The sequence below is a fragment of the Haliotis asinina genome, chromosome 4, assembly GCF_037392515.1.
Source record: "Haliotis asinina isolate JCU_RB_2024 chromosome 4, JCU_Hal_asi_v2, whole genome shotgun sequence".
NCBI classification, from domain to species: Eukaryota; Metazoa; Mollusca; class Gastropoda; order Lepetellida; family Haliotidae; genus Haliotis; species Haliotis asinina.
In genome coordinates this window covers 47,504,837-47,514,661 of record NC_090283.1, presented here as the reverse complement: position 1 = coordinate 47,514,661, position 9,825 = coordinate 47,504,837, and the positions used below count along the sequence as shown (strand labels likewise).

At 39.5% G+C, this 9,825-nt stretch overlaps 1 protein-coding gene across 1 annotated transcript in view; it reads right to left on the bottom strand.

The window, feature by feature from the left end:
- The window catches only part of LOC137281611 (structural maintenance of chromosomes protein 4-like), a 35,211-nt gene that overhangs the window by 1,356 nt on the left and 24,030 nt on the right, over positions 1-9,825 (bottom strand). The window contains exons 20-26 of the mRNA XM_067812949.1: positions 7,152-7,203; positions 6,382-6,519; positions 4,620-4,764; positions 4,153-4,326; positions 3,631-3,810; positions 2,889-3,121; positions 1,366-1,549 (exon numbers count right to left, since the gene is read on the bottom strand). Coding sequence (XP_067669050.1) covers positions 1,366-1,549; positions 2,889-3,121; positions 3,631-3,810; positions 4,153-4,326; positions 4,620-4,764; positions 6,382-6,519; positions 7,152-7,203 — 1,106 coding nt within the window. The remainder of the gene's footprint in view (positions 1-1,365; positions 1,550-2,888; positions 3,122-3,630; positions 3,811-4,152; positions 4,327-4,619; positions 4,765-6,381; positions 6,520-7,151; positions 7,204-9,825) is intronic.

The window sequence follows — 9,825 nt, the reverse complement described above, 5'->3', positions numbered from 1 at the left end:
CTGAAATACATCAGTTGTAGAAATTAGTATTGAACTAATGCATAGAATGTCCGTCTTGGAAAGAAATATGGTTATAAATAATTCTTTTCTATCTTTTCTTTTCATTAAATAGTCCTGGGCCCATTTCACAAACCTGTTGTAAGCCTGAGATCTCATATCTTTTCTCGTATCATTCGTACCTCCTATACTGTAACAAAGGTGTTACATTACGAGTGCTTTGTGAAACAGGACCTAGGTGTTCAACACATTGTATTGTCAGATTAGGGGTTAGCTGATAGCCTGATAGAGATCCAGTTTGGAATTGTCTACTGCAACCCATGCATATTGTGAAAGGTGACCAACAGGATCATGTGGTCAGGCTAACTGACACTGTTTCATTCTCTTCCCACAGTGGTTACTTGTCACATCTTCCTACGTAACCTCTGTTCTAATACGACCCTTTCGTGGTGCGAGTATTCAAGACTCGTGATTTGAGGCAATCAGATTTAGTAGTGCAATCAGCGACCTTGTTTCAAAAGTGATTGTTCGCAAGATCTCGGTAATTTCCGGATGCATCGTGAAAACTAGAACCTCTTCCCGAGCGCAATACTCAAATGTTTCTCCTAGACAGAACTCAGTCATGTCATATTTGTTTCTCCACATTGCTTGCATTTGTCAAGTTGAATCTAAGTCGATGTAACACATGTTCTGATTGGACAGAAAAAAGGGAGATAAATCTTCTGCCTTTTTTGCCGCTAGGGGATTTTATGAGAACCGCGAAATATGGCTGTATTAGAACAGAGGTTCGTAGGAAGGTATGACAAGTAACCTCTGTGGGAAGAGAATGACACAGTTTATGCAAATCATCATTTTCCATTTGCACAGAACAATCCTCGTGATGTCGATCACTGGATTGTCTGGTTCAGACTGGATTAACAGCAGTTGCCATATAGCTAGAATGTTGCTGAGTTCTGCAATATCACCAATATTTCTGAGAGTTACAGCAAAATGGTCAAGCAAAAACAAACCTGATGAAAGAAATTACCAAAAGTGAGTTATTTTACATCTTGTGACCTTTTCAAGCACAGATAAGACTGATCAGTGAAACAGCTATCACTTGTACATTTCTGCATGAAGTAATTGCAGTAAGTGATAAGTGAAACACTACCGGTAAACAGTATTCAAGCTGAACTGCAAATAATAGTCAATCCAGTGATTGATGATGAGCATCAATCCATGGCATCACAGCAAGATGAAAAGTAATGAAGCAAATCACTAAGCCTGTCCTCTTCATCCATTACATTGTACCTTGAGTGAAACGTTGGTTGCAACCTGGAATCCCGGTAGATGTGATGAAAGTATGATTCCCAGTATTGTGTAACATACCTTGATGTAGTTGGCAACAATGGAGACATTCTTGAAATCCAGAGCAGCATCAATCTCATCCATGACATAGAGAGGCGTGGGCTTGTAGTGATGGAGGGCAAACACAAGGGCAAGAGAACTGAGAGTCTTCTCTCCTCCAGACAGATTGGAGATGTTCTTCCACGACTTCTTGGGCGGTCGGACACTGCAACACAACAAAATGTGGATGTGAGCAGACAGTAGGGGTGGATAGTGAGTGAGTTTCAGCAATATTCCAGCTACATGGCGGCGGTCTGTAAATAATCAAGTCTGGACCAGACAGTCCAGTGATCAACAACATGAGCATTGATCTGCACAATTGGGAACCGATGACATGTGTCAACCAAGTCAGCAAGGCCTGACCACCCGATCCCATTAGTCGCCTCTTACAAGGACAAAATATTCAGACAAGCATATCTGATTTCTGTATCTCAAAAATGAATCAAAACATTCACTAACAAAGGTTATACCTACATGTGAGTGGCATTACAAATGTCCAACACAGATCCAGGGATTGAATATGTATTCTATTTCCTTTGTTAATACTGACAGCTCTGAGTCAAGCTGGTGATGAAATGAAAGCAAATAGGACATCTGACATCAAAGCATGTGAGCAGACAGTAGGCATTACATGAACCAAGTACATGATTTCCACATGATGATTCATTAAGCTCATTATTTTGATGCAACTCCTCCCCAAATAAAGATCTGACAAGCCAGGAAGATCTGAGGCTGGGGAGGACAAATTATTCAGACAAGAACATCTGATTTCTGTATCTCAAAAACGAACCAAAACATTCAATAACAAAGGTTATACCTACATGTGGGTGGCATTACAAATATCCAACACAGATCCAGGGACTGAATATGTATTCTGTTTCCATTGTTAATACTGACAGCTCTGAATCAAGCTGGTGATGAAATAGAAGCAAATAGTTTTATAAAACTGACATCTAATTGCCTCTAAAGTCTGTTCCAAACAGACATAAATGGTCTTTAAGATACCTATACTAGTTGACATAATCGTCAAAAGAAAAAGCTCACAGGTATGTCTTTTTGAATGGCAGAATGGTCACAGAGATTTATTTCATCAAGTGTATTCCACAGTGAAAGAAATGTCAAAACCAAAATGTCGAAAATGGCAAGTGATTAATGCTGCAACCCTTGATGAAATTAGGTGCCACACAGATCCACTGGGTCCGTGTTCCACAAAGTGACTGTCCCATGAAGGTGAGAGTAACTCCAGACTTTAAACTGATGTACAGGAATTGGGAAAGAAAACTCTGACAATGGGCCATTCTCAGGATTATTAGCCATTTTCTGAATTTAGAATGGGCCACTGCCCTTGTATCAACTGTCATTGACTGAACATACCAAGCAGGTTTTCAGTGGTTTGTGTAGCCACAATATTGCCTTTGACAAGCTGCAGGTTACGTACCCTTTTAGAAATGGGAAAGAGACTGATGCTGACATGACTGTACAATAATCAATACTTCAGCTCTCACCTGAACACAATTCCTTCTGAGAACGGGTCAAGAGAGTCGACCAGCTCCAATTCTGCATCTCCCCCAAGAGTGATCATCTGGTACATTTCCTTCAGCTTGTTAGTGATGGTGCTGAATCCTGACATGAACTCATCCAGTCGCTGTTTGCGAAGGTCTTCGTGGTACTTCCGCTGCTGGTCCCGTACCTCAGTGATAGAATCGAGTTCTGACACTCGCTGGAGGTACAGCTCCTCCTGCAAGTCAAAAGTGAATGTAGGGCCAGACATTTTGTTTGTGTTTCTTTTAGATATATCAATCTGATTCACCTGCGAAACAGTTGTGCAGGTGATTGTGAGCAGGCAAGAAAGGGAGGTACAGATTAATGGGTGCAAACGGTATGAACATGAACCTCAACTACTCAGCATTATGCAGCACACTTAATTTCCAAGAATATCAGTGATGTCCAAAATATGCTCAAATTTCTGAAATCAAGAGCAGGTTATTTGTGATCTCCTTGTCTTGAAGGGCATTTTTTGAGTGAGGACAAATCAGAAACAAAATGTCATTCACTTTAACCAACACAGAACTTGAATGTCACAAGCATTAGTGCTTTTTCACACCTCAGGTTGATAAACTCTGATATTTCTAGAAAGAACAATGATATAATGAGGACATGTGACACTTGCATCTTCCAGTCTCAGACTTACAGTGTTGACCTCAGATCAAGCCAGATAAATCCATACATCACATCAGGCAATCTCACCTTCTTCCTGTACTCTGCAATGGCAGCCATGTTGGGCTTCATCTGAGCCAGCTTCTCTTCCAGGACAGTGATCTCATACTGGACCTCCTCCTTGTTGATGCTGGCCAGCTGCTCTGTTTCCACGGTCTCCATTTCCTCATTCTCAACACCATCCAACTTGTTCAGGCTCAGATGACCAAGCTACAATACACAGATTAAATGGGTTGACTAAAACTGCAGGAGCCACCAGTAGAGAGATCGACAACATTCACAGCCTTCTCTACAGATTTGCTAACAACAGTTACAGTCATCAGTAAGCTGGCTGACTTAAGACCCAAAAATATCCAGTAAATGGGTTGACTACAGACACAGTCAATAGTTGGTAAAGTGGTTGACTACAGTGCGAGTCCTAACAAATAAATAGGTTGACTACAGAAACAGTCATCAGTAAGTGAACTGGTTGACTACAGCAAGAGTCCCATCCAGTATAATCATTAGGTCAGTCACTGGACCTCTTCTGAGTTCACCCTACTCATCTCTTACCTCTTTCTTCCAGTGCTTGATCTTGGCTTGGTTTGTCTTGATGATGCCATCATATTTCTCCAGCTCATGGCGCACCTCAATGGTCTCCTTTTGGAGGGTGTTCTCCTCTTCCTCCAGCTTGCCCAGCTCCTTCTTGATCTCATTCAGGGAGCTCTCCACATTCCCCATCTTCTCCTGGAATGACAACTCCATGACATCAGACTCCCTGCATAATGTAAATCTTCATAGGTCAAGGATGAGTGAGTATGGTTTTTACACAGCTTTTAGTTTATTCTAGCAATATCACAGTGGGGACACCAGAAGATGGGCTTCACACATTGTGACCATCACATAGGGAATCGAACCCACAGTTCAGCCTGACAAGTGAAGGTTTAAATCACTAAACTAACCCTACCACCCCTCTTAGGAGACTCATAACCTGTGAAAATGATCGGCTCACCATTGTGACGGTATCTAGAACAACCTACCTGAGACTGCTGGTATGCTTCCAGGACTTTGTTGGCATCTTCTTCCAGTTGTTTAAACTGTGCCTCCAGTTCAGCAATCTTCTGTTTGTTCTCCTCGATCTCCTCCTCCACAGACTTCACTTTGTCCACAGCCTTCTTCAAGTTCCTGCAAGCAGAACATTTCATTTATCATAAAAAAACCAAACCCACATCAATGTACATCGTACTGAAACAAATGACAGATGGAAACTGTAAAAGGCTTTAACAGGACTAAATTTCCTCTACAATGTGAAAAACCTGTGTATTCATATTTCTATACGCTAGTGAAGAGCCAACAACGCTAGGTCAGGTTATTCACCTGTAATAGTTCTCATCTTTCATCATTATTAAGTGTCATACATTATTAGCCAGGCAAATATTTTGCCCACATATGGTGCTAGTTAAACATGTTATCATGGTTATATCAAAAAAATCCATTTGGAAAATAGGTTCACAAAAGACAAACTGGCTTGCCAAATTCTTCAGAAATAGATGCAGATATTGCTATGTGTATCTGTGTTATTTTCATTTATTTTTAACTATAGAAATTTTCATCATATCTATTTGGCTAATAAGTAGTAATATTAACAAGAGCCATCAGAAGATGACATATCCCCCCCGCCCCCTCATGTTTGAAAGGACAAATAATCTGAGAGTTACTCATTGTTTTTTATCCCCCCAGCATGTAATGCAGGGGGCATATAGTCGACGCCTCGTCTGTCCGTCCGTAATCATATTGTTTCCGGAGCGTAACTCAGAAACAATTCAATATTTTTAGATCAAACTTGATAGATATAGTAATCTCAGTCTATGGTTGTGCTTTTTGCTATTTACAGATTTTGGGCATTTATATTTTTTTTGTTTTTCCATGGAACACGTTAGTCTTATGGTTGGTTGTGCTTCGTTTCCGGAGCAGAACTCAAAAACCGTTCAATACTTTTCGGCAATACTTGGTAGATACATCAATCAGAATCTAAAGTGGTGCCTTTTGCTAAATACAGGTTTTTGTGATTTATTATTTTCTCAGTTTCAATGGAAACGTTACGGACTTAGTCTCAAAATGAGGGGATGGGCTTCATTTCCGGAGCTGAACTCAAAAACCATTCAATATTTTTCTGCAAAACTTGGAAGATATATCAACAGGTTTTTGTGATTTATTATTTTCTCGGTTTCCATGTAATAACAAAGGAATTCATCCATCTACAAACCTGTCTCAGATCTGAACACGCTCACACCTACTGTAATCCAGCATTGCTCTGTTTGGAAAACAGACATTAATTTATTGTTATATATCTGCCACATATATCGCAGTGATTTATTTTCAGGCCAAGAGTCTCAAACAAAGATTCCATGATTATTCCAGGAATACATGATCGATTAGAACTAAGGTCTCTTAACAGTTAAAGAAAACACATGGGGGAACCAGCCAAATGGGGCAACAATCACATGGGGAAACCAGCCAAATGGGGAACCAGTCATGTGGGGTACTAGTCACATGGGGGAACCAGTCACAAAGGGGAACCAGTCACATGGGGAATCAGTCACATGGGGAACCAATCACATTGGGAATCAGCCACATGGGGGAACCAGTCACATGGGGGAATATGTCACATGGGGGAACCAGTAAAATGGGTAACCAGTCACATGGGGGAATCAGCCACATTGGAGAACCAGTCACAAGTGGAACTGCCCGCATGTGGGAACCAGCCACATGTGGAAGGAAAAGTGTTGGCCACATTCCTACCTCTCTGATGTCTTGACACCAACATTGGCCTTGGTAATCTGTCCAGTGACCTGATCTATCTGCTGTGAAACTGCATCCACACGACTCTGAACAGCTTTCAACTTTGATCCTCCAATATCCATGATTTGCTGGTGAAGGCTGAAAAAAAATTACTTGCAGTTATCAAGATTAACATATGAAGTGTGTTGATGCTCAAAACAAGCATTTCATAAGTATAATTAGAGGTAGATAAGGTGTCACTATACACATATGAATCAATGACTTCAACATTCAGTATCCACATATCCAATGCAGTCAGCTGACTTTGTACCAATTCACACATCAATTCTGTATCATCAATTTCCCAAAGGTTTGTTTCTATTGTCTTCAACAACTTGAGCCTCCTTTGAGAGGCAACTAACACAGACAGTAAGTCAGGTCGGCTGATGCATGTCATTGCATCCCATTTGTGTTGAGATGTTCATGACGTCAATCACTGGATTGTCTGGTCTAGACAGACAGTGGTAATATTTCCTGTGTGGTGTAACACAGCAAACCCAAAACTTGGCATTCAATGACATAAACATCTAATTTGACCAGAAAATGCAAATATCCAAAAAATTGTTCTGATCCTGTTTACTGAGTCTAATGTCTCAAGAAACCAAATTTACATTATACATATAACTGGCATATTCTGCATCAACAGAGATAATCAAGACTTTTCTCCTGACTGCTTCTATTATCAGGTCACTTAACTGAAAAAAATAAATCAAAATCAAAATCAAACTTACCTCTGTACTTCAGCTTCTATTTTTGATGCAGCACCACTGGCTTTGTCAAAATCTGGAAAAAGGATAACCCATGCTTCTTGTAAAGGTGATAACAAGATCAGGTTGTCAGGATTGTAGGCTTGGTTGATACATGTCAAACCCAGACAATAAGACTTAATTAAGGGACTATCTGAGACTGTGGAGTTATCCAGAGTCTGTAAAGCTACTGGACACTGAAATCCGGAAGTCACCATGTTCTGTAATCTGATTGGCTGAAAAACATGACCTGATGGTATTTGATTTCTGGAAATTGAGTGAGTGATTGAGTGAGTGAGTTAAAATTTAATGTCACATCAGCAATATTTCAGCCATATCGTGACGGGAACGGAACATCAAAATGGAATATATGAGTATTATAACAATCAGTCGACGAAGGACAGTAAAACAACTAGAACATCACAGAAATGAATGTAAAACTAGTAGCTATGCCTAAAACAATTTATCTATAGAGGACAATACAATATAAAACCGGGCTATAGATTGCCAACAACTGAAGGTAGATCACCATACTAGGGACCATGGGGACTTACAGTACTTTTGCTACCTGCATGGACCCTAGCTGGATTTACATCATCCCCTCAGCCGTCAGCAATTTCGGAAATCTAGCCATACAATAAAAATACACTACCATTAAAAACGTGGAAATTTAGAATTTACTTTGTATGTTTGTGGACTTACGTACCCTCTCAGGAGGACAATAATTTTACAATACTTCAACCCCCTTTGAGGGTACAGCCACCAACAATTCAAGTTACTAATTCAAACTACCAGTCATTAAAATACATCTATTTACAGAAACATATTATTCAAAATTCAACCAAAAAATCAATTTCTTTTAAAAAACCTATAATTAAATGAGAATTAACGCTGGTAAAAAGATCCTTAATTGTTTTAACTGTAAAATACTTATCCCTTGTGATGGAGAATTCAACACAGTCAAGCAGAATATGCTTGACCGTGACTCTCTCATCACAAGGGATACAAAATGGAGGATCTTCACCTTTTAACAGGTACGCATGAGTGTATCTAGTGTGGCCAACACGACATCGTCGCAAAATAACCTCTTCAAATCTGGACTGACAACCCAAGTGGGTATAACCAATGTAAGGTTTTGTCTCATGTAATTTATTGATACCCACTTGGGTGTCCCACTTCTTTTGCATCAGATCACGGATATAAGATCTAATTGGTGGCTTTGTAATCACTATAAGGAATAAGAAGTGGTGTCACAGATTTGTTGAGTGCTGCTTTAGCAGCAAGGTCAGCCAGTGTGTTACCAGAAATGCCTACATGGCTGGGTAGCCAACAAAAGACGATGTCGTATTGGCCAGTAGCAAGATCATTATACAATTCAATAATTTCTATTAAAAGTGGATGTTTGCAAGAAATATTTTTAATAGCCTGAAGGCAAGAAAGAGAATCAGAATAGATTATATATTGTTTACATTTCGGGTGTCTTTGAATATATTTGAGAGCTGTTAATATGGCGTTAGCTTCAGCTGTAAAAATAGAACTATTATCTGGTAATCTAGAAGATATTGTTCTGGATCCAATGACAGTGGCACAAGCCACTGCGCCACCGTCCTTGGACCCATCTGTAAATAAGGGTTTGTAATTGCTATATTTATGCTTTAATTGATGATATTCTTGTTTATATTGTAAGTCATTTGTTTCTGATTTTTTAAAAAATGTTAATGTTAGGTCAACTTGTGGCCTAACCAACTGCCAAGGAGGAGAAGAAAGAAGACAGGAAGGCGATATACTTTCCAGCTCAATACCGGCAGAAAAAATAAATGGTTTAATTCTGTGCCCAAGAGGTGGAACAAGAGAAGACTTTTTGTTATACAAATCCTCATAAAAGGGATTGAACACACAGTTATAGGCAGGGTTAGATTCATTAGAATATAATTTAGTAATGTATTGTAAAGACAATTTTATACGACGTTGAGTAAGAGATGGTTCATCGGCCTCAACATAGAGACTATCAATAGGTGAAGTTCTGAAAGACCCAAGGCAAAGTCTTAAGCCTTGATGGTGGACAGAATCAAGAAGTTTAAGGATGCTGTTGCAGGCTCCACCATATACGATGGAACCATAATCGAGTTTCGAACATATGAGTGATCGATACAGGTGTAAGAGGGTTGCTTGATCCCCTCCCCACTTTGAGTTGGAAACAACTTTCAACAAGTCAAGAGCCTTCAACCATTTAGTTTTAAGGGACTTGATATGAGGCAGAAATGTTAAATGGGAGTCAAAGATTAGGCCCAAGAACTTGGCCTCCTTTACAACTTTGATGGGAGTGCCATCTAGAGATAGTTCAGGGTCCTTATGTGGTTTATATTTTCTGCAAAAATGTATACAGTTAGTTTTGGATTTAGAAAATTCAAAGCCGTTTTCAAGACACCATTTATTTATTTTGTTTAAACACAACTGCAGTTGTAGTTCAATAGTATGCATATTTTTCCCCCGACAAGAAATATTAAAATCATCCACAAATAACGATCCATCAATTGAATCGTTTAAAACTTTTGATAAACTGTTTATCTTTATGATAAAAAGTGTGACAGACAAAATACTGCCTTGTGGAACACCCTGATCCTGATTGTAATGATCAGACAGGGTAGAACCCACTCGA